The 26,674-nt window shown below is 36.6% G+C and overlaps 1 protein-coding gene across 1 annotated transcript; it reads right to left on the bottom strand.

Annotated features, from left to right (window-relative positions):
- On the bottom strand, nucleotides 451-25,605 carry LOC109824888 (DNA ligase 1). Its single transcript, XM_020391520.1, has 12 exons — nucleotides 25,437-25,605; nucleotides 23,115-24,553; nucleotides 21,234-21,241; nucleotides 18,785-18,960; nucleotides 17,819-17,879; nucleotides 17,631-17,726; nucleotides 14,247-14,341; nucleotides 13,906-14,019; nucleotides 13,405-13,472; nucleotides 11,328-11,438; nucleotides 1,303-1,546; nucleotides 451-768 (listed from the first exon to the last, which is right to left on the bottom strand). Exons 2-12 carry the CDS (start codon nucleotides 24,419-24,421, stop codon nucleotides 652-654), a joined length of 2,397 nt encoding a protein of 798 aa, XP_020247109.1. The 5' UTR covers nucleotides 24,422-24,553; nucleotides 25,437-25,605; the 3' UTR covers nucleotides 451-651.

Here is a 26,674-nt window from a genome sequence, read left to right as displayed (position 1 = left end):
TCTATATAATTATTGGGAAATTCTTAGCCATTTTAGGAGCGAAAAGTGGTGGTCTAAAGAAATGTTCTCTTTGTCAACACAAACTCCATTTATAAACAAACAAATTGTGGTAAGGGATAAATTAATAAAGCTCATCCATAACGAGCGCTCATACGTTCTTCAACGTCCCATCATTTTAATTATAATCTATGATAATATTTATTAAATAAATTGTCAACTTCGATTTAGAGCAGGAATCAAACACAAGAAGAAGAAAACTGAAAGAAACAACACAATCCAGTTTGATTAAAAAAAAAAAAAAATTTCAAGCACGCGTATGAAACTTCCAACCTTCTGTCACATCCAGATGAAGACTCTGATGCTTTAGATAATTAGCTTAAATTAACTGAAGTGCAAACTACATAAAATTTCCAGCATTGCAACAGCAATTCGAAGTATGAAGGACAGAGGTGTACACAAGTCCGAAAGTTCTAAATTAGACCAGTAAATAACAATACGGGTTTATTAGCATCACAACAGACAAATAAGTTAACAAGGCTGGAGCTGCACCTATGGCCAAGGCAGCATTTTACATGAAAGTACAAATATTTTACATTTCGTTCTCTTTTTTTCCTTTTTTTTTTGGGAAAATGCACACAAATTTCTAATAAATCACTTTTTCTTTGAAGCAAGAAAATGAACTCGCGCAAGGGCATATGTTTTCCCTGCCACCAAAACACCTGTTTGTGACCACTGCAGATCTTCCCACTCTACATTGTCTTCAATAACCTGATTTACGGAGAAGAAATATTCTAATAAATTAATAAAATGGAATTATATGATAAAACCATTTCTTTTTAATCTTTTAACAAGGTGCTTCAATGCCATCCTCCCACTGAGGTGAAAAAAGATTAAGAAAACCATTTCCTCAGGCATCACCAGCACACTTACTCTTATATAGGTTAATTGCAGATAAACCCACCCTTGTATCACCCAATTGCGGAGAGAACCATGTAGTTCTGTTCCTGCAGATAGACCGCCCAAATTTAAAAAAAAAAAACTCTTTTACCTCAGGATGTCTGTTTGTCAAACACACAATGTACAATAATAGAACTACAGGGGTCTTTTCTGCAGTTGGACAGTAGTAAAGGTCTTTCCGCAATTAACCACCCATGTATTCTGTTGGAGGATGTTTCTACTCATAGTACATCTAATTTGCAGTTTACCAAAAACCATTTTCTATTAAATCACAAATTATTATGTACAGACGAATAGGAAAAGTAAATTAAGTTCATCTGGACTTAAGAGAATTAAATATACTACCTCCAAGTCCTCTACACGCATAGGGATACCACTGGAAAGCATAATTTCTGCTGGGAGTATCTTCTTGCAGCGAGAAAACCGGAACATATCAACCGCATGCTCGCGTTCTGCATGATTTCTATCACCATTTTGTAAATGTGAATTATGATGTTGCCGCTTCTCCTGCTCTGATTCTAATGCATGAGCAGATGTCCCTGCTGCGCCACTACTGATAACCTTCTCCCCATTGTAACACAGCTCATATCTACAATGGTTGCATGCAGAGCAGAGATGATTCAGGAAACATATTTCTAGTGCTAAATAAGTCAAACAATCATGAAAAGATTCAAAACAGAAGCCAAGATGTGAACATTTGGCAGCAAGTAAAGGAGATATCACTGTTCACGAAAAGTGCAAATTTAGAAAGGAGCTAATAGTTTAGTATATGGTCTCCATTGGTATCATATATCTAATAGGTAAAAAGATAGAAGTTTGAACAAGATCAACCACCACAAGTACATAGGTGACTAGCGTTTGCAAACCAGAGCAAGCAGAGCTCCCCCACAGGTGACTTTCAATAAAAATAGAACATACACTAGATAACATTAACAAATAATCATTGGTAAACACGATTCACTTGGTGGTTTTGTGCAACCATAATGAGAACCTTAGATCATTATGACTTACTGTACGCAATAAACGTCTAAAACCAAGGCAAGCCACTAATAAACATCAGGAAAAAAAAACATGAATTCAAGCCCTAATCGGCAATGAAGATTTTTTAAGCGAGTAGTATCAGAAATATTTGAGATGAGCAATAATGCTACAACCCGACTAGCATCATTTCTGGCTTCCAACCAAAAGCACTCCCTTGCAGCCTAACACGAGCTTATGAGAGCAAAGATAAATGCTGGGAAAAGACCCTTTCTCAGAAGAGAAGTTAAAATGAATAAAATATAGAAAAGGAAGAGCTGGAAAAAGACCCCTTTCGCTTGCACAGTAGGTGATTCTATCACTAGACTCCAGAATGAAGTAAAACATTCATGGAAGTTGATCAAAGTCCAACCTTCTCATGTTATAGATATTAAATTACATCAAATATTTGCAACGAATTAAAGAGGAGTAACAAAAGTAAAGATCAAAGGCATACTAGAAAACGCTAAAAGGCAAGATAGGTACACACAAACAACAATTACAGTTGTCCAATACTAGCAGAGAGCGCACATGCTCTCAAATAGGAACCATATACAAATTATAAGTTCATCAAGAGAGAAAATGCAGTGAAATTTTTCTAAGAGAAGAAAATTAGTTTAGTACTGATAAAGTAGCCGAAACATAGTTAGCTGTTACTTTAGCCTGATCTTAACCCAAATTTTACGTTCATGCCTATTCCAAACCCTAGCCCAGAACCTCATTCCAGTGCCGACATTGTCTGTTCCTTATTCCTTGAGCCTAATCTCCAATGCTATAGTAGTCTAACCCAAATCCATAAATCATCTTTCGAAGCTTATCCTAATTTTGAAATTATCCATGTATAATTTTCTACACAGATCCTGGAACTTAAACCCTAGCCCAAAGCTATTCTAACGAAGAGACAAATGCAGAATTACAAATAAGTTTGTTACAAAATTTGGACCTTTAGTTGTTTAACAATGCAATACATAACACAAAATATAGGGATAGATGATAAGTTTGCAATGAGGACTGGGAAAATGAAAAGGCAGTAGGGACAGAATTTTTCATAGAACGCTAAATTTTGACAAGCAGAAAACAACCTCTCAATATTTAAAGACCGATAAAAAAAGCCCCAATTTCTACACAATAGTTATGTCTAACATGGACAGACAAATCGGGAAAGTTTTCCAAAACAATTTTAATTTTAAACAAGAACACAGTAATAAGAACACCGTAATTATAGTTGACATAATGAGCCCCTTAACACTTCTAACGGAAAAGCCTATTCCTGCCCCCACAAAGTCCATGTTCAGTCGTATACCTACTGCTACCGATTTCTAACAAAATACTAACTCTATCCCTCAGATATGTTCCTCATCTAAGCTCAGACCCCTTATCTCCTCAAATATATTCCTCATCAAAGCCCAGACCCCAAATCTTATCAACAATTACTCCGTCTCACCCATCTCTAACCAAACTCCAAGCTGCAAAGGCTATCCCAACCCTAACATAATCTCCATACATGTTCACTAAACCAAATCCAAAACAATATATCACCCCTGAGAACTGCCGCACCATTCCTAAGAAAACCCAACCTTAGACTTGCTCATAACTGTATGCTTACATTTAGGGGTTGTTTGGTTGTTTCCCACTATTTTAGAAAAACGAATTTCCTCTACTGAAATTCATTTCCTTGCATTCCTTGTTTGTTTCACTATTAGAATTGAGGTAGAAATTATTTCCAGGAATCAATTGTTTGGAAAGGAAGAAAGGATTAAGAGTTCCAACTTTATGGAAAAGGAGAGAGAAAGTAGAGGTCAACAATCATTTTGCATTAAAACCATCAAAGATCGATTTTACAACGTAGATGCTTAGGGCCTTCCTCTCCATGCCATGCAGTAATGCTTCCTCTGGCATTATGGCCTCCTTTACCACAACGATACTGTCCATGGATCAAATTATTTAGTGTATTCGATTTCACTTGAATGTCTCCGGCTCCATTGCATGCACTCGGATTTAGAAATCTTGTGTAAATTTATTCATGTGCTATTAAGTATTTTTCTTTATGTTCTTTTCTCTATAAGAGGTGGAATAGAATAACCCGTTTATGTCTATAATGCATCGTATGTAGCATAATAGGTAACACCATTTTTTATTAAAGAAAAATATATTTCCCCGAGCTCGGAATGGATTTCTAGGAAATGTAGCTCTTTTTGGATATTTTAGGAAATCAATCTCCAGAAAATTGTGCCAAACCAAACACACAAAATATGGAAGGGTTTATGGCAACCCATTTCCGCAATCGCCCTGTCAACAGTGCTTTCCTTTTCCACAATATAACATGGAATGAAACAGCCCCATAAACTAACACCACCACATCATATGAGACCCCTGCACCCCTTGATGATAGAAGTGACAAATCTGTCAATTCTCATGCTGTAATGTTCATCCTCGAAGTGCAGTAAATTATTTGATAAAGCGGTAAGAAACCAGACTGTCTAAAATTGTCCTTATTATAATAGACAAGACCTAAAAGGTTGAGCAGCACAATAACAAACAAGCTGCAAGTGGGTCTGCATTATCGGAGCATGATCAGAATTAATTATAACAATTTGCTCCATGTACAGTCCAAAGTATATATGATAAGATGCAAATGGCCCAAATGACAAAAGTCTGGATCTAGAAGATAATGAATACAAATGTACATTAGGAGTTTATGTACACCCATGAAAGTCTATGAAAATCAATACAAGGTATCTAATAAAATCCCTAAAGATCCTCAATCCTGTTTCTTGCCATATCCACATATTCATGATAAAGGAAGTTAAAGGAAAGAAGTTTTCAAGTACTCCCGGTCAAGCTACAACGTAGAGACTAGCAAAGCCCAACTTGCCCAACTTGTCCCGAAAGGATTGGACAATTTTAGCGGTAATACTTTCACAAAGATATTAGCCAGCTGATAACTAGTGGGAACATGAGAGAGAAACCACCTTGTGAACCTTATCACAAACAAAATAGCTATCAACTTCGATGTGTTTGGCTCTCTCATGAAAAACTGGATTCTCGGATATGTAAATTGATGCCTGGTGCAATGGAACAATTGAAGCGAGGAAAAATCCCAAATCAAAAAGAACAGACATGCCAATTAATCTCCAATACTAAGTGCGATATGTAGTACTCAGGGTCAACATTTGAACGATCAATTACAAGCTGCTTTTTGTTTTACCAACATATAAGATTATCATCGAAAAGAAAGCAATAACCGGTAGTAGAACAACAATTATCTACTGAGCTAGCAAAAACAACATCTGAATTATCCGAGGGAGTGTATCCTGGGTAAAAAGTCCTTGGCCCGAAGGCTTCCAGAGATACTTCAAGACCCAAAGAATAGCCTTCCAATAAACTGTGGCCGGCGCACGCATAAGCTGACTTGCATAGCTGGTTGCATATGTTATGTCAGGTCAATTTACAGCAAAACATAGAATAAAATTTTGACCAATTGTCGATATCCATCGAGATCATAAAACAGGGTGCCTGAGGTGGATGCTGAGTCATAAATTAGGATCCATAGCTGTGTCACTAGGACGACAACCTCTATCACATACTTCCTCCTTTAGGAGATATAAATGTCAGCTTTAGACGCCGAAACCTCTATTACAAGAAAGTAACAAAGGGGGCCTAAATCCTTCGTTTGAAACTAAGATAATCACATCTCAAGAAGTGTGATGTGATGTTTAAATAAGGAGTGAGTATTCTTTTGCATTATCAAATCGTAAGCATTTGACTTCATTCCAAATTGAGATTATATCTCTTTATAAAATGAGCAAAGAACATCAAACATCTCAAAGCGATCGGTAAAATGACAAATTTATGCAAGAATAATCATATTGTGGGATTAAAGGAAATAAAAATTGTTGGATCTAGATTCTATAGTTCAAGAGGTATAAACAACGCTACTTACGGCCTCCACCAATCACCTCCTCGCTTTGCATGCCCTAAAAACACGATGAATACGATAAAATGCTCTTAATGAGAACAAAAGAACATCATCAGTACGAACATGACAATCAGATGCAGGTTTTGCCGATAACGAATGAGGCATCATATGATCTCAAGCTACTGAATCTATAATCTAAATATGACTAGACATCTAAGTTGCATAGATACAGGTATGGGACACGATAAATTTGTAAAAGGTAGGCTATGGGGATACGACTGTGTGTACTCTAAGAATAACGGGTATGCTTGGTATCAAGCACAAAATTGGTGTTTGGTAGTAACGTGGATGTTTCTCATCCACACATTTAAAGGTGCCCATTTAAAAATGGCCTCACTTAATCACCCGCTCATTAGATGAGTGGATGGCCACATCGCTACCAAGCACCAATTTGGTACTTGGCACCAAGCATACCCATTATACACACATACATATACATATAGAGGGCTCTACCCACCAGCTTTTTCCATTAGATTTCCTTAAGTTTCATGTTATCACGTGATAGACATCAATGTTATCTTCGAGATGTGTCTTGATATGTAATCACATGCCAAGCCCAATACGAATCTCAAACAAATCTAATGGATAAAAAAGTTATTGGATTAAGCCCTTAAGCAACTTAAGTTTTATGTAGCTTTACTATATATATATATATATATATATATATATATTATATATATATATATATATATATATATATATATATATAATATATATATATATATAAAATGATTAAAGAAGAAAAGAAACAGAACATAGAGAAAAAAAGATAAAATTGTAGGTTATGCAATCTTTACTTGTGTAATCAATAATAAACGTTACTTGATTTTAAGATAATATCAAATTCCCATTTTCATAGAGAAGTACAAGTTACCTTGCAAAATGAGTCAAAAGTTACAAGCATACCCTCAAAAGTAAGAAGTATATCCAAAATGTTACAAACATCCCTCAAAATATTACAAGTCTATTGTTCAAAGTTGCAAACATACCCTTGAAATTTAGAACTATATCCCAAATATTTAGAACTTACAAGCATATCCCAAAAGTTAGGACTATACCCCTTGCATAGAACTGGTTCTAAGACAATCATCATTCAACATTTTCATACCCATCAAACACACCGACCACAAGCACCGACTCATCAAGAGTAAGTTTTGCAACTTCTAAAATGTTAGCACCATCAAAAACTTCAAATTCATCACCTCTTGTATCCCATATCTTTGTCTCTATAGAATACTTTTAAGGATCTCATTGAAAGATGAAGAAGAGATTTTTGAACATAAACCATGTCTTTCGCTTGTTATGCATTCATTTTGTTCCTCATTAGAGAATGAATGAATTTTTTTGGTGCTCCGATTTCTCTCAAACCATGGAAAGGAACAAGGATGTCTGATTAACTTTAATGCTAGTGTTTGTAATTGTGGTAGATGTTCTATAGACAACATACCAGAACTTTGCATCCATTTTCCCCGTCATGCAAAGAGTCATGATATGCAAATGCATATGTGTGGTAGAAAATTTAGCAATTTCTTTGTTAACCATTCTCCGCACCTCGAAATTAGGAAAATAGGAAATTGGGAAAATTAGGAAAATAGGAAAATTTAGCAATTTCATTAGAGATCTCTGGATGATTATGTGGTGTAACTCAGTTTAGGGCTTCGGTTAGCCAGACCACACTATAATATCTAATAGAAAAACATTCATGAATAATATAAAGTATTAAAGACTAACCAATATAGATTAAAAGTTTAGTTTAGAAAAAATACTCACTTTGGGTTTAGTGAATGAGCAAATCAATGTAATAATGTGTTGTTCTTGTTCCTTCGATCAACTAGGATAGCATGTACAACAATATAAAATGATGAATGTTCATCATCTCTTTTGCCTTCTTTTCTATTAATAGAACTCTTAACTTTTTCAATCACATATCCCACATATTATAAACTAAATGAAGATCTAACTTATCAGTATCAACGAATCAAAGCATGTTATAGATTGGCTAGGGAAAAAAGATGATATATTCTATTTTATCCCATCAAATATTATCCAGAATTTTGTCCTTAACAAATTGGGCCCTCTCGACACTATCATCTCGATAAAGACTCCACGTCCCACCAATGACCAAGTTCATAAGACGAAGCTTGAGTTTGACGATAGCAAGCATTCTCGACCTCATTTGATTATTTAACATTGACAATCTCAAAGTGATATTGAAAAAATTTATCATTACATCGTCGCTAACTTCGATGATCTAACTACATCCCTCATACACTACCTCATTTCTTTTAGTGTTCTTTGTTGCACAAATATTCTTTTAAAGTAAGATTTAGTATATCGTAACACATGGGGTCCAAAAAATATGAAGATTCTTCCTTCTACAATGTCTCTCGTCTACAATGTCTCTCGTGGATTTACAAATAGGACATTGTCAATTACAACTTGCACAACATCATGAGGACCAACCTCTTCAATGACTTTCAAGAGAACATCTGCTATATAACCCATATTCTTAGTCCTCCCCTCCACATTGACAGTATTCAAAAACATTAGTCTTTCTCTAGTCATCGTCATCACATTAATGAGAGGTGGTCTTTGTGAATCGGACCACCCATCACTAACAATAGATACCTTTCTCTTTCCATGTTATCTTTATGGGCTCCAATAACTTTTCGATGTGTGCCCTTATCTTTTTCCATGTTATCTTCACTCGAATTGATTACATACTTATATAATTCACTGAAGAATGGTTTCCTTGCCAATAAATGATAAAACTCCATGTAAAACATTCAGACAATGAGATGATGTAGATGATCACATGCTCCATGATTAAAATATTGTTCTACAGTGTTTCCCTTCTTCTCTTAGCAACTTTAGTTGCTGTGGTTGTTCTTGATGTAGGTAATGGAATACACTTGCCTTTCTTTGCCTTCAACCTAAGTTCCGGTAGCTCCAACACTTTCTTCATCTCAACAATATTTTTATTTTTCACATTTGCACGGCGCTTGATTCCAAATAATAAAGTTCTTAAGAGATAATTTTTTTACACTCGAATGAGAACTCTTGAAAGTTTCATGACAATAGTTGCATTGCCACTCCCAATTTTCACTACTTCCCATAGTTGTTCTTGAGCATATCTCCATAGAGGAGCATTATCATCCTCTAGCTCACTTTGTGAATTTAGCCTTCCTTTAATTCTCTATAATTATCAATAAGAAAATAACTACATATAGAAAACAAAAAGCTATTTATACTTCAATCAATAATTTAGAAGCTAAAAATAAGGCTAAGGATAATGTCGCATAGCGGTGAGGCATCGCTAAGACTATTTGGGGCTATTACCGCAAAATAGCTGTAAAAAACGCAAAGTCAAACAGCAGTCTAGTTTAAATATATATAAATACTCAATAAAAATTTAAAAAAAAATCTAAAAGATATAAAAGTGCATATTTGATAATTTAAAAAGATCCTAAATATGAAATAAACATATAATCGTCACATAATATCAAAGACGACTAGAGGAGTCAAAGAGTCGTCGTCTTCGAAAAGATGAGCTAAGTAGTAAGAGGACTGCAATAGGAGCTCATGACGAGAGGAGGTGAGAGGAAGTGTTAAGGGAGATATCAGTGGCTGTGGGAGGCGACAGGAATACGTCAAAAATCGTGGGAGATGATGGGATGTAGTGGTTGTGAGTCAGGTTTGATTTAAAAAAATAAACCTCAAACTGTATTTAAATAGAGGTCAAAAAGATCTTAGATGCAAACGAATCAAGGTCGCTTTGCTATTATGCTATTATGGGTCTCTGAAGTGCTAGACTTGAAAACAAATTAATACTTGTATCATTTTTATGTTGTTCTCGCTGAGTGCTAGATGAGCGCTAGAAAGAAAAACAATGGCCAACTCGGAACATAGCATCGAGCAATGTCTTCTAGCAATGTCTTCTAGCAATGTCTTCTGAATGCCTAAATAAATATGGGTGTTAATGTTCATATATTGTTTAATGCCTGGATTTTAAAAAGGGTTAATAGCTGAAAAAATTTATTGCCCTAATGTCATTGACGAATATACATTGATAAATATACTTGAGACGAAGATATAAAAAAAGCTATATCTCATTGATGAATATACTACACGAGGGGTTAATCTACACCCATCAAAATATATGCAATGTATCTAATTAAATCCTTAAAGATCATCAATCTTGTCTCTTACCAAATCAACAATATTCATGACAACCATGTGAGGAGATAAATAAGGAGATTGTCCAGGTCACATGATACTTGCGATAGCGTCTAAACTGATCCAGACCTGTTTAGGATCAAGCAAGACCCAACACAGATATGACCCACTAGCACCCTCTAATAACCAACCAGTGGAGGTAGAAAATAGTGATGAAGTTAACCAAAAAATAAGTAATAAGTTGGAGAACAAGAATGAACAAAACTATAGCACTCGAAGGGCAGTGGGTGAAGAGTTTTAATATATGTAAAGTGTATGGGCAATCGGGAATGGGTAGTAATAGCAAGAATGATAGTATCTTGTATACTGTTCCTGAAATTCAAGGTCAACAGATGCACAATCACCCACACACACACATATTACTTGTCTTGAATCTTAGTGGTTCAAACTAATTGACAAGCATCATTCAATGAAATAAATTAAATCATCTGACAGGTCAAAATGAATGTTTTAAAGTAGAAGAAATCTAGTTCAAGGGCGAAATGTTTCTCTTACCCCAATTACTACATTTTGCACGAATACAAGTATAAATATATTTATATCTTTTTTAATCCTACTTGTAACCAACAAACATCAGGGACCTTCAGGTTTCTACTACTAGTACTATATAAAAAAAACATATGCTTATCATCAAAATCAAATTAAAGAATAAACAAGGATACACACATGGCAGCGCTGAATTCAGCTGGCGTCACTGAGTCTGGGTAGAGAGTCTGGGTAGAGAGGAACGCAGCATCTCTGCTCAAAGACGGAGGCGGTCGTATTGGGAGGTGGCCGTGAAGGGCAGGGAGGTTAGTTGGGGTAGAACTTAGGTGCAGAGAAGACGTTTTGAAAGGAAGAGAGGAGAGGAAAGAGAGAGTTTTCATCTGACTTAACGTGCCTTGTTTGTTTAAAGGGGAAAGAAAATATACCAGAACATGTATATTCTAAAAATACATAACATGTATATTCTAAAAATACATACTTTCTGTTCGAATAGTATTCCTTAGCTTGGAAACTCTGCTGGCTACTTGCCGATTCATCCTTAAAGAAACTAATAAGGATAATGCAAACTATCAAGTAGACGAAAAGCAAAACAGAAAATGATAAACATGTTGAAGCAAATTTACAGAGAGGACAACTTTATGAGGTTCCTCACCTCTTTGAGTGTGTTTCTAAATACAGAACTTCTCCTTTCTTTAAGCGTGCTGATGTATAATGAGGCTTCTTTAATCCCTTATCAGCAACTATGCTAATACTGTATTTCAGCCTGCAGCAATAAGCATCCACACAAGAGACCCAATGTTATCACACTAAACAAATCACGGTGATGTTAGATCTGCACATTTTCATGCAATAGAGCTTCTTACTAATAAATCGTTCACCAGTTATCCAGCAGAAATAAACAAAGACAAAGAACAAGGCCTTAAATACATAGAAATATACTGACTATAAATGTTACTTTTCTCAACCTGATAACTACTTAATCCAAAACCTTATGCTGATGGATTCCTGGCTAACTATGTATATACTACATCCTTATAGGTTCGAGCGGGCCCCCACAGTTAGGCTAAAGTATTAAAGTTGCAGTAGGCGGGGAAAATCTGTGATGGCATATACAGGATCTGCTGATGCCTAATTGTAAGATTATATATACCCACACACACGTGCTTACGTGCACTAGCGCACAAACATGAGCGCGCACAGAGAGAGAGAGAGAGAGAGAGAGAGAGAGAGAGAGAGAGAGAGAGAGAGAGAGAGAGAGAGAGCGAGAGACCAGTAGGATTCAGACTTGAAGCATATCAATTGTAAGTATATGATAGTACATCAAATCAGGTCTAAGCAACTTGTCTTGCTAGTATAAGCCCTCCATTTTCTGACCACTTGGTGCACCAGTAATAATACAGCTGAATTTTTCTTTCAGACATTTCAGATGATTGAGATTATGTTACCAATACAAATCTCCAATTTAGATTAAAAAAATATATGCTTTTGCAGCAATGGGATCCAAACTCGAATCTCCAATTGGAACATTCATAGTGACAATGATGATTATGATGGTATTACTTATACATGTGTTGGGGCCAAAATGATCCTAGGAATGACCCACTTCAGTCAGAGGATCATTCCTAGAAGGATTATTAGGCCTTCATTAGGTCCAGCCATGTCATTTGTGTTCCACGTGAAAGCCTATCTGCGTACCAATTTCTAATACTGATTACAGGATCTCGTGACAAATTAATCTCCACTTTTCAGCTAATAGATAAAATACTAGAAGCAATAACTAAAAAACTATGCCATCTATGATATATGGCGTAGCTACAAGCAATCATTTTCCTCCAGCTAGCAAAACTTGTTCTCTCTCAAATTGAAAGTTACAAGCGGATTTTTCACTTAGATAACCTAGAGGTGGCACTTTCAACCTGCCCATGCTTGAAGTTACCAGGTTGAGCTCAGGCATAGTCAGGTATTTATAGACCAAGCTAACTTTTTATTAGGCCTTTTAATCCAATTGACATAGTACACTCAAAATATTTTAAATGTTTTAATTCAAACAGCAAATTTTTATCCTGCTGTAATTACAAAATTCAGTCCTTGGTGCCTTAGTGGTAGGTAGGATCATCTTATTCCTACAGGATGAAGTTTTATCTTCAAGCACTTTATAATACCTAACTGAACTCGTAATCTATCCTGGCAAGTTTAATATACGGCAGTTTAGTAGACGGGTTACTGAGACAGGTTCAAATATAAACTGCAAAAGGATCGAGCTTCCTTTTGGGACTCATAAACCATAACCATTTAGATCAGATTCAATCCAAAAGGATGGAGCTTCCTTTTGGGAAGGAGCTTCCATTTAGATCGGATTCAATCTGCATGAGGCCCAATCCAAGCCTACCAAGATGCAAAGTTCCGAAATGATGAGCAAGTTCATATGTAGGGTTATCTAGCATTCCACGCTTTTGATAACCAATGAATAAAGACAGAATTTACAGCTATTTAGCGATAAAGAGGTAGGTACTAAATAAATAATTCATCAAATATAAGGTTCTAAAAATCATGAACTGTTTTTCGAATTCACTGCTATTAGTTTTCATTTTAAAAGTCTGTAAATATCTGCATGTTGAATATGCATAATAGAAAATTTGTACTGAAGTATATTCTTCCAATCATTGGACAATAAGCATCAAAGAAACATGATAGTATCCTACGATATTCAGTTTGAGACTAAATATTACCATGGCTCGTTGCAGAGATTGTACTGGATTGAGACTTCCCGCACAAACCTTTGTTGCCGCAGTGCGTTCTGCAAAAGTAAAGCCATCAAGCACCAATTAAACCGGATAACATTTCTTTGAGAAACAGAGCAAGCTAGAAATGAAGAAACTACACCCAAAAGAAAGATTTCTCATGTCAGTGGATAATAACATTGCGGGCCATTAGCTTTTTCAAAATTTACAATCTCATAATTCAGAGAGAGAACAAGTATTCTAAAGGAAAACTAACAAAAACAAAAAACATCAGAAAGTTAGCAATATTTTAAACCTTAGCTTATGAACTGACATTATGTAAAGGAAAGCAATATGCAAAAAGAATATTGACATGGCTAGATGTACTGGAACCCCAATCCACTTAAACAATAAAAATATCATCCGAAGTGATGAATTGAGAGCATGCATACACAGAAAAGATAAAGGGACCGGAAAGGGACCGGAAAATGGAAGACCCAGTGAACATACCGAAGCTGCAGATCTTGTTGTCATTGTGCGTTCAGCAGAAACAGGAGCAAGAGTTGGTTCCAAAGCAGATATATGGGTAAGACGAGGCTCAAGATCAATAGTGCCACCACCTTTCTGCCAAACATTATAAAATAAACCAAAAACAAGAGACTGTTTAAAGGAACTAGTAGCAAGAAGATTATTCTATGCATGACTGCAGACTAACAGCCAGCCCAAGACGAAGTTGGACTTGAAACCAACATATTACTATTATATTTCACGCACTAATAATTTAAATAGGCAGGTTATAATGGTATACTACTGGACTGTGGCATGATGAAACGCATGGAAACATCTACTACCTTCACAATGCAGCACTGCTCAACACGAAAACTACAACCTATGCCTGCTCCCCAAGCACGAGAACGAACATTGTTCCGTAAAGTGGAGCTGTAATCTGCAGTAAAAAGAAAATTTGAATGCACAAATTGGTGCAAATACTCAATATTATCGTTTTGAGCGACCATAGTATAACCATGCTTGTGTCAGGTAGTACTCAACATAACGCTAAGAAATAAATAGTACACTGACCCGAATCAGACAAATAAGATACACAACTCTAATTCATTATTAAATAACTTCCAACCAGGTTAAGCAACAAATATTTGGAACAAAAAATCATTAGTTACATTCGTAATACAAGTTCGGAGTGTCAACAGTTCCATTCTTTAGTAAAAAGTCCAGTTTATATCATGTAGATGATTAGAATCTTCTTTTGTTGAAGTAGTAGACAGCACTGGAAATAAGTTACAATGCTGGTGGTATATAATGTGGAAACGACTTAGTGGCTCCTTAGACTGACAGCGCCAAGAAGCAGGTAACACTTAGTTGAGAAGTTATGTGAGACCTGCAGAAGACTGCATACTTGGAAAGGCTATTGCAGAAGGTTGGATATTAGAATTCAGTTTTGTTAACGCTGCCTATCAGGAATAAAACAATATGATAAAGATGCTCCTTAGATAGCTTATCCTCTTGACAACAAGAGTAGCATCTGTGACCTATGATCAGAAAGAAGTGAAAATTCATATGAACAAATATAAAACCAAATGAAGGAAACAGACAAAAATAAGTGCTGAAAAATCATTAGTAAGAGATCATACTCTTAGACAATTTTGTATACTCTCTCAAAAAATACTGGTGGGCTAACTAGACAGGTGGATGTAGTAAGGTAGTTATAACCGTATGAGATGTGTTAGCAGAGGAGGAGGTACCTGTTAGAGGGTGGCGTCAAGTGACACCACCCTCTAGCAAAAAAATCAATTATATACTAGAGAGTATCATCAAACAGTGACATCATTACAAGTTACAACATTAAGTATAGAGTAATAGCCCATTTAAGAAATGTTATGTATCTAACTACAATGGATTCCACGGGGAAATGGATTTCTGCAGTGAAAATTGTAAAGAACTGTGAAATCAAATGGGAGATCAGTAGATAAACAACTGCTTAGTAACTTTATTGAAATGGATGTACTTAGTGGTATTTCAAATGAGGCTACAATGCAACATGAAGACAAGCGGGGCCAATTGTAATTGTACTTAGTTGAACATAATTTCTACATCTCACTAAAGTTCCAGCTTATATTGAATATGAGAAAAGAAATAGTAATATCATCTTTTTATGTATAGTGTGACACCACTGTTATGAATTCCTAGCTCCGCCACTACGCGTTAAGCCAGAACTTCTGGTCAATAGGTCCATATACAAGACAGGTTAATATTCAACAATATCTGGAGATAGCACTAGCAGTGCTAGGGTCCATGTTCAAGAAGCAATTTATGAGGCTGCAAATGTGTACATGGCAGGAGTTGCATTCATATACTTCCTTTCTGTAGAAATGCGTTGAAAAAATAGCAATACCATGTAAATAACTTTTCACTCTCCCTCACGTACTTTTCCTTTTTCTTTTAGGATTTTTGTCATATTAGACCCCAAAATCTTGTTAATATTAGATTAGTCTCCCAAATTCATTAAGTAGTTTAAATAACACCCCAATATTCTTATTTTACACCCTCAAATCTATGAAGTTGTTTTAAATGAGGCCCACATTTTGAATAAATACAAAGATTTCAGAGCCTTATTTAGAAATATGAAGATGTGAGGGTCAAACATTGAATTGACAAAGATGTAGTGGTCCTAGATGACAAAATCCTTTCTTTTAACATTCTACATTTGGATTGGCTGGGAGAGTGGGCATTTCTTTATGTACTCATGGTAATAATTTGGGGTGTGTTGGGATCGCGAGGCAGCTATGCAGAACCTGCTGATCATAGAGCAACCACAAGCAGTCCTCCAATTAGTCATCAATCATTATTTCATTGGTTCAACTGGTCCTCCATAGTCATTTTTCCATTCATCTGCATGCAGTTTTTCATCTTTCAAATATATTTCCACACTTAAGCACATTTTTTCGTGATTTTTAAGCACATTTTTCCTGATTTTTTTCTTTTTACCTGCATATATCAAATCACCTATATTATCTTATATGTTATACGCTAGTACATTAGATAGTGGCACATACCACATCCTATAACATAGGCTTGAATTTTAAGATAAAATTTTTATATATGCCATATCAATAATGAAAAGATGATGATATCATATAGAGAAACATAAAGAGAAACAAATATTCTTGTCCATTTTTTGGGACAAGATAATAAAACAGTTGGAATCATTGATCTTCTGCGCAAATAGGAAGTATTAAACCCTAACTCTATTAAATATTCTCCCCTTAAAACCAGGGAAATGTGTTGATAACAATCACAATAAGGATGGCGTCAGCGAAGAAGCATTCATTCTTTTTGTTTTACATATATATTTGAAATTTTGGTGTCATTTCTTCTTACATTTATCTTCTCTTCCTTCTTTCTGCTTTCCCCCCTCTTCTATGCTTTTTGTTCTTTATCTCCTTCTCTACTAACTCTTCTTTCTTATTCTCATTCTTCTCTTTCTTACTCTCCTTCCTAGTTTTTCCCTCTCCTCTGGGCCTTCTCCTTTCCTCTTTTTCTATGTCTCTTCTTCTGTTTCTGACATTCTTCTCAGTTGTCAGTTACAAAGTGAAGTTATTAAGTAATTGCTATTCTGATACAGTTTTGCTGCTATTATTATCACTTTTATTGCCACTTTGGCCCGATCTTTTTTGTTTTCGGCCGCTGTTTGCCATCTGCTCCTTTTGCCGAACGCTACTATAAATTATAATTCAAATGCAATAAATGAGTCAATGGTTGAATAGGTGCTACATTTTCTCATTTGCTGACATAATTAAAATGCTGTTGCTATAAAATACGTGTCTGATTGTATGTATGCATTTTCTTATGTGCAGATTGAGTCGCACGTATTCTCCTAATTCCTCTACAGCCACTTCTAATACTCCTACAAGAGCATGGAGGGTCAAAGGAACCCCGATAATATGGGATAGGAACACAGACACTCGACAGAGCTGAAATTAAGTGTAATGTGTTGTTCACGGAAGCAAGTCACTAAGAGGGTCTATGGTATCAACATGAAAGGTATATCCTAAAGCAACTAAATAATTTATAAGTACACTAACATAAAATGTGATTTCATACTCATAATTCCCAAATTGACAAATGTTCCCCCATAAAATGATATAATATAACATATAATAACTAAGTAGCATATCTTGATTAAAACGATAACATACAGTCTCAGGCTGTGAACTTACGCTCTTGTGGTGGCAACACTCGAACTGTTGCTCTTAACTCTAGAATAGCATCTGGAGGAGAAGAAGTTGGCCGGCAATAACCAGTGTGCATAAGAACTGGTAAAGAGATACATACAAAGCCACAATTACTTCGTGAGGTGAAAAATAGAACTATATATGTAGTAAGTATTCATAGAAAAAGAACATACCAGCAAAGAGATCTGAATCATTTGTGTATATATCAGTTCCCCATAGCTGGGCACCTCTGACCTGCATGTAATAGCCCTCAGTGACGTTTGATATGGTCCAAATAAAATGGTAGGAACTATTATAGGCATACAAAACTAAAGACTATCCAGGCGGTTATATCCCTGATCCTTGAATCTACTAGAAACATGTAGAAACTGGGATATAGAAGGATTACACTAGTAACAGAAGAAATCACAAAGCTTTCAGCAGCTACATACATATAAAACTTCCTAGTTAAAATAGGGAAGAAAGGTCACAAAGGAACAAAAATACTAGAATGGATCTTCAGTTCATCGAAGTAAAATGAGTAATATCGAAGTAAAATGCGTAATATCAAAGTAAGATATTAATGTCGAAGTAAAATGAGTAGTATCGAAGTGAAAAGAGCAAAATACTAGAATGAGTAATATCGAAGTAAACTTTCTAGCTAAAAAGGGAAGATAAAAAAGGAAACAAAAAAAATACTAGAATGGATCTTCAGCTCATCGAAGTAAAATGAGTAAAACGGCAGGAACTGCTCTAATAAAAAAAGAAAAATTACAGTGCTTTTAGCGGCTACAGACATATAGAACTCCCTAGACAAAACAGGGAAGAAAGGTCACAAAGGAATAAATGCATGTGTACTCAAGGAGCGTCCATGGAGTATCGAAGTCGAACAAGGATACAGCAAGTGTCGGACATGGGTACAAGATCCCAGATGAGGTGTTTGGGAAACTTAGCTTTCCACTCTATTCCTTTGGCTTCGATAAACAGGCCCCAACAACCTGATCTTCTTTTAGCTAATATTAGGCAATTTTTTTATGCATGGGGTAGTATTCCAAGACTCTAAGAAACAAAATCTCAGGTAGATGAAAAGCTGAGCAAAACGAGGAAAAAAAGGTAACAAAATTAGTAACCTATTTCAAAATTAGTAACCTATTTCTTACTTGACGATTGCTGGAGGTTATATATTCTGCAGGTATCCGAATTTCTAATGTGGGATAATTTTGACAGGCTTCACCAATTTTACCCTCTTGAGATGCTTCAAATTCTTTCCAGGATTTCAGAAGTTCTTGCATGCATTCACCGGCTTTATAAACAACAGTTGATACCTCAGGTTTTCCTGCAAAAAGAAAACAAGGAAAGTTATTACCAACAACAGTTAAAAAATAGCGACAACTATTCACAGCTCTTGTACAGAAAAGCCCAAAAATAGTTGTATGAGTAAATTAAACTATAGCTCACATCTCTTCTTCTAACATTACAATCTCTTTGTAGACATATGGACTAGTAATTGATGGGGACGGGGCGGACGATCGATGAGGATTACTGTTAGGCAGCTTGGTTATGTATGCGGCTCACAGAAACAATGACCAAAGAACTGTTTACCTGCTGTTAAGCAGTTTTCCTGCAGTCAAACAGAGAAGTAAAAGGGCTTTCGGGGGCTATTCTTGGGTTCGGCTGAGGCTGTAGGGCAATGGAGGTGGCACAGGATTGTGCTCGGATATTAAGGATAATACGAGACCAATTGTGCTGGCTCTGATTGTTGTTTTGGTGGCTAAGCAAAGTCTGTAGTGAATTCGGATGTGTCTTCAACTGCAGGGAAGAGAGAGAAAGAGCATGGGCTGCTGTGCACTGTGTTGCAGGGGGCAGAGGAGATGAACAGGGAATTGACATGCTAAAAACACAGCAATTCACATGCTTAGATAGGTTTCACAAACTTATAAAAGTTTGAGATTTGTATGAAATGAAATCCACATGTTAAGGGTGCTCCTAATTCAGCCATTGCTTGAACAAAGCCATGCCGAAGGAAATTTTGTTAATGGGCTGACAACCTACATAAAAGTTTGAACAGATATCTATTAAATAAAACCGTATGTTATTGTGAGAGGTGTCCCCCTTTCTTCTTGTTATATATGTGCACATCCCAATATCCTCTTGCCTCCCTTCTTTCACCACAAGCCAGGATAAAGAAGGATTTCGTTACACACAGAAGGGTTAGAGATCTCTAGCCCATGGACTCATTTAGTAGCTACAAGTCTCTCTTCCCCCCTTACATAATGCAAGCTATATGAGGCATACGGCCATAGTTACCCTTTAGTAGCTACAAACCTCCTTCCTTCCCTGGCGCAAGTTCCACAATGTGTCACAAACCATTTAGTAGTTGTAAGCCCCTATCTCTCTCTTTCTAACTCTGCCACCTCCAAACCCCTCTGGAGAAAACTCTCTTAGTCTCTAATTCTATCTACTTCCTCCAAGAAAAAATAAAACATAACTCTTTAAGATGATACAAAATGCATATAAGTTACGACATAAGAAATGTCAAAACAAATAAGTGTGGGTGGTCATGGAACCTCACGTGTTTCTGGTAATTGGTAAACCAGGTAATAAGGTATGCCTTAATATGATTAATAAAATATAATAGGCTGCAAAAGTACAGGAATTATTAAAGTAACTGTTAGGAGGTAGCTTTTTTTCTATGGTCACAATGGGTTAAGATCTTCATTAATCACTTGAAGAAAGACATAACCGAAAAAGGGGAAAAAAAAGGATCCTCCTAAGTCACTTGAAGGAAGACATGAACCAAAAAAATGAGACCCTCATAAATAATTTGAAGGAAGAAATCCAAAGGAAAAAAGAAGAGGCCAAGGAAATCTGTATGCCAAAGTGCAGTTCGATAAAACTAGAGCTTTATCTTTAGACTGTATAGCAAATTGCTAGGCTTCAAACAGCACTACTTGGCTTCTTAGCTAGTTTCTGAAAACATTGGATGAGCTAGTGAATTAAGTTATATCAGCCAACTTCCTGGAGCAGAGAAGCCTGTCTCAGAAAAACATAGACGTCATTTCTAAGTTATTGGGCAGCGCATAACTGAAGACGCACACAAGATTGAAGGATTCAAATAACCAACTGTCGATCATAAAAACCAACACATTAACGGAGAACAAAAATATCTCTAGCCAAATGATGATAGTTGTCCTGTTTATCATACAGATGGTATGTAGCAGTAAGGTTATGCAGAAAAGACTAAATTACTACTATAAATTAACTAGTACTACTTTGTTCCTTCCCAGTTGTTCATCCCATATATAAACTTAGCTCAAGCTAAACATGGCACGAAATTAGTGATTTCAACACTCTGTACATAAGTCAGCACATCATCACAACAATGCAAGAGTCAAAAGTTCGTCATAGAACAATTATAATCAACAGAAGGATGAAGAAGAAAATATGCAATTGTGTAACAGACAACATTGATAAGGGGCACGAATGAAGTAAAGGGAGGAAACAACATGCAAAAGTCAAACCACCGAGACATGCTCCTGGCAATCCCAATTTGCAATTAAGAATTTCCATCAACAAAATCCTTAATGCAGAAAAGAAATCCTAGCTCACCTTGTGATCTGCAAAAAAAATACCAACAACTAGCAGGAGTGAGCACATGAATATAAATATAACTGTAGAAGTATATCTTGTGACGTTCCAAAAAGAAAGTATTAATTTTCCTTCTAGAATGTATTTCACCAAAATGATATAGCTAACACATTAGTTGGATAAAGGAACGATAACCGAACTGGTTTATATTGAGTGCAATAATCAAAACAAAAAGTATGCAGGGAACATAAGCACTATACATAATGCAATGAAGAAAGGATATCCTAGTTATCTGAAGCTGAAATGTGTTATGACAACTACAAGCATGGAGTAAAATAACTGTTTAGGCATGGAGTAAAATAACTATTTAGACAGCCATCCAAGTGAAAAAGGAAAAGGAAAGATGAAAAGAGTCATCATAGTTTGTACTCAAGCAGTAAAGTATAACCAGAAGAGCAGGTAAGGGTAAACAAGCATAAATAATCACCAAACACTAAATTCTTTTATAGATGCAACCCAAGGGCATGTCTGCATCTTCCCTCAGAAAAATGGTGTATGTAACAATGGGAAAAAGTTTCTTTCCAAGCTTATGCATTGTACAACATGTTTTACAGAACACAAAGCATAATGATTCAATTCCTGACTCATGGAAAATCACAGAACTTTGAAATCCTAAAACCTGAACTGCAATACCTACATGATGAAAATCTAATAGTCCTTTCACTTTTCCTTTTTAAAAGAATCCACATCCTAAACAAGGCTAGGAGAGATGTAAAAGCTTCATTGATTACTAAAGATACTGAGCTCAAGCCAAGGGTAACACAGATTTGATCCAGGCTTGGGCCATGACGTAGCTTGATCATGTTGATGCAAGCAATAACAAGTAATGGATGCGTTACTCAAGATAACACTTAGAGATTTGCAGTTTTTGGTCCTTACTGCTCAAAACTCAGTCCCATCTCTCAACTTAGAAGAATAAGCTGTAGAATAGAAGTCGGGCTTCCAAAATGAATAGGAAAATTAAAATGTAAATCATTGAAGTTACTAACAAAAGGATCCCAAGCAATATTAGTACTACTAGTACTTTAATCAGTACTGCTGTTGCTGCCACCATTTATGATGGCAATGATGATAACCATGATATGGTAGAAAGGACGCTGTCAAATGTGCTTCTCTGGTTATTTGAACGCTGGAGTGTAAGAAACCCATTTTTTATTTATTGATAATTGAAACAAAATTGTGGTTTATTGCAGAACTTGAAGGTACAAATTCATCTTTTATAGAAGAATATGGACAAATAGATACTATGATACTCGTCTTGGTAAGCGGATATACACAAATCGGAAGTCATTACAAAGTATATTTAAAACAAGACAAGTGGAAAATGATGACTACTTTTGTAAAAAGGAACGCAGCCTCAGAATCATATTAATACTTGTGAGGTTAGATCGAGTTAACCAAAAAAGTCAACTGGTGAAAGTCATCAATCTGCAGATGCTGTGCATTTTTAAGTGGGCCAACCAGGATGCAAATATGGAAGATACTTTTATCAATAAAACAACACACAACACAGGAAGAGATTAACTTGGTATGGATGCTTAGGAGACAGAAGGTAACAGGAGCTACGCTCTGTCCAAGATATTCTCCCACTGATATGGAAGTGTCTGAAACCAAAATTGGAATAGTGGTGACTAATAAATACGTGTTTTCACTAAGTTAACCAAATACTAACTTGTAGGGCATCTACCCTCTCTTAAAGTATGTTATGTGCACAGTAAGAAACTTAAAAAATAAAATCAAGATCCACATAAATCTAAATGCTGAAAACTAAAAACACATAAACCATAGGATGTATATGTCTAAAAGATGTAAAATGCTAAACATAATTGCTCTGTGACATACCCCTCATTTTCTCGAGCTTTAGACCGAAATCGAGGTTCTCTATTAGGTGTTTGAGGAGTTCCCCTAGTTCGTAGCATCCTCCTACGCTGCTGAATACCATTCCCAAAGGCTTCTCGTTCCCTTTCTGTCACCCCCTCTCCCTCACCAGATGCATCATATAATTCCTTATCATAAGATTTACCACATTGTTCATGTTTATCTCCCATATCTACATCTCTTTCTTTTTTTCTGTCTTTAACATCTTTATCAGAAACTTTCCAGTTATCATCTTTGAGTCTCCTAGGTTCCAGTGTTGTGACTTCCTGCTCAGAAATTTTCACAGCTCCATCCAGCATCTCCTTACTGTGGTGCCAATCCTTTTCAGGGGCACTTGGCAATTCTCTCTTACTAGAGTCCTTATCCTTCTCAATATGTTCCTTGTCCCTTTGAGCATCTTTTCGTTCCCTCTCCCACCTTTCTGTCTCTTCCTTGCGGTCACTGCTAGCCTCACCAACCTGCATATTACTCCGTCGGTCATTTCTATCCTTGTAACTTTCTCCAAAATCTCTTTGTCTTTCCTCCTTTCGTTTCCTATCCTTCTCTCTGAATTTCTCTTCGCTTTTCATATCAATTTTGTTTTCCCCGACAGCCTCATGTGCTTCTGATGAATCCCACTCCTCAGCTCTCGAGTTTGCAACTTCAACTGTATTTTGTAAGCCATGCCGTGAAGCACGCCATGGATCCAGATTATCAATTGAGGATTCGAAATATCTTTTGCCCCTCTGATGTTCTTTTAACTCTTTCCAAGTCATATGAGAACTTGCAGTTGCATAACTATCTCTTTCAAATTTCGCATCACCTTTAAAATCATTGTGAGATCCCCTCTCAGTTCTAAATTCCTTTTCATCCCCCCGATTATCTGCTCTAACCTCATTCTCAGGTTTGCTGACAGGAGGATCCATCCTTGCTTCAGAATACAACTCCCTAGCATCACTCCTTGGTTCCCTGCTTTCAGTCTTAACATCTCTCGCATCCTTTGGATTTCTTAAATCTGATCTGCTCTCAGAGGTAATTAATTGGTCTAAGCTGCTGGGAGAGGAAGACATCCGATGCATAAGAGATGACCTCTTATCAATATCACGAGGTTCAATTCTTTGGAATTTGGTTGTGCGTCCATCCTGTCCAGGTTCATAAGGTAGGTGGAAATCATTACCAACTGGAGCTAGTACTTTTCCAGGAACACCAGAAAATGCACCAGCCTCCTCAAGTGGTCGTTTTAAAGGTGATGAATGACTTCCCTCTTCATGCAACCTTTTAGGGGTGCTCATGGCATTGATCAAATATTGTCCTTATCTCTATAGCAATATGAAGAGAGTAAAAGCCAATAGCAATGTGAAGAGAGTAAAAGCCAGAGGCTGAAATAAACTGTCAGTTCTCAAAAAACATTTGCTGATGGACACCTGCAAGAAGAGAGGAAAGAATGACAAGGGATGAGAAAGATCATGTAGTATATTTTTAGCTAGTACTTGCTAATAGTTCTTTATGTAAGTCCATGTAATAAGCACAAAAGATGTCATTAACATTTGATTCACAAAACATAATACTTTTATGTTTTCCGATGAACTGCATTGTCTAAAAAGTTGCCTTCATAGATAAGAATGTGTAAGAATCTCCAACTATATTTGATGCTATTTCTACTAAATTACCATATTTGAGAAAGATGCATGCCACTAGTGGTAGAATTGGATCAAATGAATACTAAAGCTTATATTTGACTGAGTTGGATTCCCAGCATCTGAATTAGTGCTTGAATGCAATATGAAAACTTAATTTAAGGGAAAATTAGTTTTTTTTTTTTGATAATATTGATTCATCTAAAAAATGTTTCTAATTCTTCCCCTATTTTTTATAAAGAAAAAAACCCATGAACATTAAGGTTCCGATCAAATGTTATCTTTTTTCTTGTATCAGTCCCCAAAGATGTTAATTTACCGGTAGCATCTATCATTGCAGGCCAATTATTTCAAACATTTAGAATAACTTAAATCATGCCAATAAATTTTAATCAGCAACATGCAACTTACAAAAAGAAATTATCAAAAGTAATCTAAGGACAACTACAAGACCGAATTACAAATTAAGCTACCAGTCAAACGCCTCAAATGGAAACCCATTATCTCAACAATTGAACCAATTAAATTGAATCAGAAGCAAGGGTCAGATGATCTTAGAGGTTAGATGGAATAAAACCTAGATATCTAGAAGAATTCTTTTGCGAACCAAACGATTTCTCTAAAATTCTCAAAAAAAATGTAATAAAGAGATGAAATTTAGCTGACTTACTCTCTAGGGTTTGCTTGAATGTGAGATTCGGTTCCTATCGCTAGCGTTTCGAAGTCGGAGAAGCGGAGAGGGCGATTTTGATCAATGAAATAAGGAAGAGAGAGAGAGAGAGAGCGCTCTTGGAGATTTTAGGGCATGTAGAAACCGATGGCTGGATTAAATTGTGTAGGCAATACGTAGCCTTCTTCGGTTAAATCGACGGGCCCTCAGAAAGAGTTGGACCCGCACAACCACTCAAGGATTCGCACCCGTTGATTTGCCAAGGGCAAGATTGTGAATAGCTCGATTTTATATGTGACGAAAAACTGAACGAAAAAAAAAAACTTTTTTAACTCCTATATTTTAGGAAAAATTGTATTAAGTCCCCAAATTTGAGAAGTCCATGACAGTCAGCCCCTCCTACTTTTGCTTATTTGTTTAAGCCCTCAATTACTAAAAACAAAATGTGGCCCAGCCCCTCCGGCTCATGTATAGCCCATATATTATATGTATTTGACCCAAAAACCTAACTTCACCTCTATCCACCCACTCAAAATCACCATTATCTCTCTCCATCAAAATGCCCCCTTCTTCTTCCTCCTCTTCCTCCTCTTCCTCCTGTATCCTCATCTCAAAATCCAAGTGCCAAAACCTTAACCCTAGCAATTCCACCTCCTTCTTCTGCCGCAATCACTCCTCCCTCGCCGCCACCCTCGACCCCCCTGTAGGCGTATAAAACTGCCTATAGGTCCCTGAACACAGCTCGGCACGGTGATTTGACAAACCAACGAGCCATTGGGTGACGTATCTAAACACGAGCGTCAGTCCACAACACCGAAGCCAAGTGACACGCAACGAAACAGATTAACGAGGCGACGAGGTTAACGAACCGCACGCAAACAATGGAATACATCCACTTGCATGCGGAATCAAGCTAACAGTCAACGAGTCATCCAACCATAGAACGGATTCGAACTCAAACACCAAGGCGGATTTACTGCCATATCGGGATTCGGACTGCCAAATCAGGATTCAGATCAACGGCAAAGATCGAATAAACCGATAAACCGCGAAACCGGACAACGGACGACGCGGCGAACACCCGGAAAAGAGCTCGGCCAACTGAACCACTTAGGCGGCTCGGTGAGCCGAGCCACCAGGTCCTTCCGACGCGCGGATCTGGGCCCAGATCTGAGCCTAGATCCGCTTTCATTTGCCTATAAATAGACCCCCATGCCTCATTGTTGGAGGTTGGAATT

This window comes from Asparagus officinalis, chromosome 10 (assembly GCF_001876935.1).
Source record: "Asparagus officinalis chromosome 10, Aspof.V1, whole genome shotgun sequence".
In the NCBI taxonomy this organism is placed as follows: Eukaryota; Viridiplantae; Streptophyta; class Magnoliopsida; order Asparagales; family Asparagaceae; genus Asparagus; species Asparagus officinalis.
The sequence above is the reverse complement of the archived record's forward strand: the minus strand, read 5'-3'. Positions and strand labels throughout refer to the sequence as shown.

What these genes read in the sequence shown, in the direction of transcription:
- LOC109824888 (XM_020391520.1), bottom strand. Translation starts at nt 24,421, where the DNA reads ATGAGCACCCCTAAAAGGTTGCATGAAGAGGGAAGTCATTCATCACCT. An exon ending in TAACCTCCAGCAATCGTCAA is followed by an intron (nt 17,880 to 18,784) that starts GTAAGAAATAGG and finishes TATTACATGCAG; the next exon opens with GTCAGAGGTGCCCAGCTATG. An exon ending in AGTGTTGCCACCACAAGAGC is followed by an intron (nt 14,342 to 17,630) that starts GTAAGTTCACAG and finishes TTTTTACTGCAG; the next exon opens with ATTACAGCTCCACTTTACGG.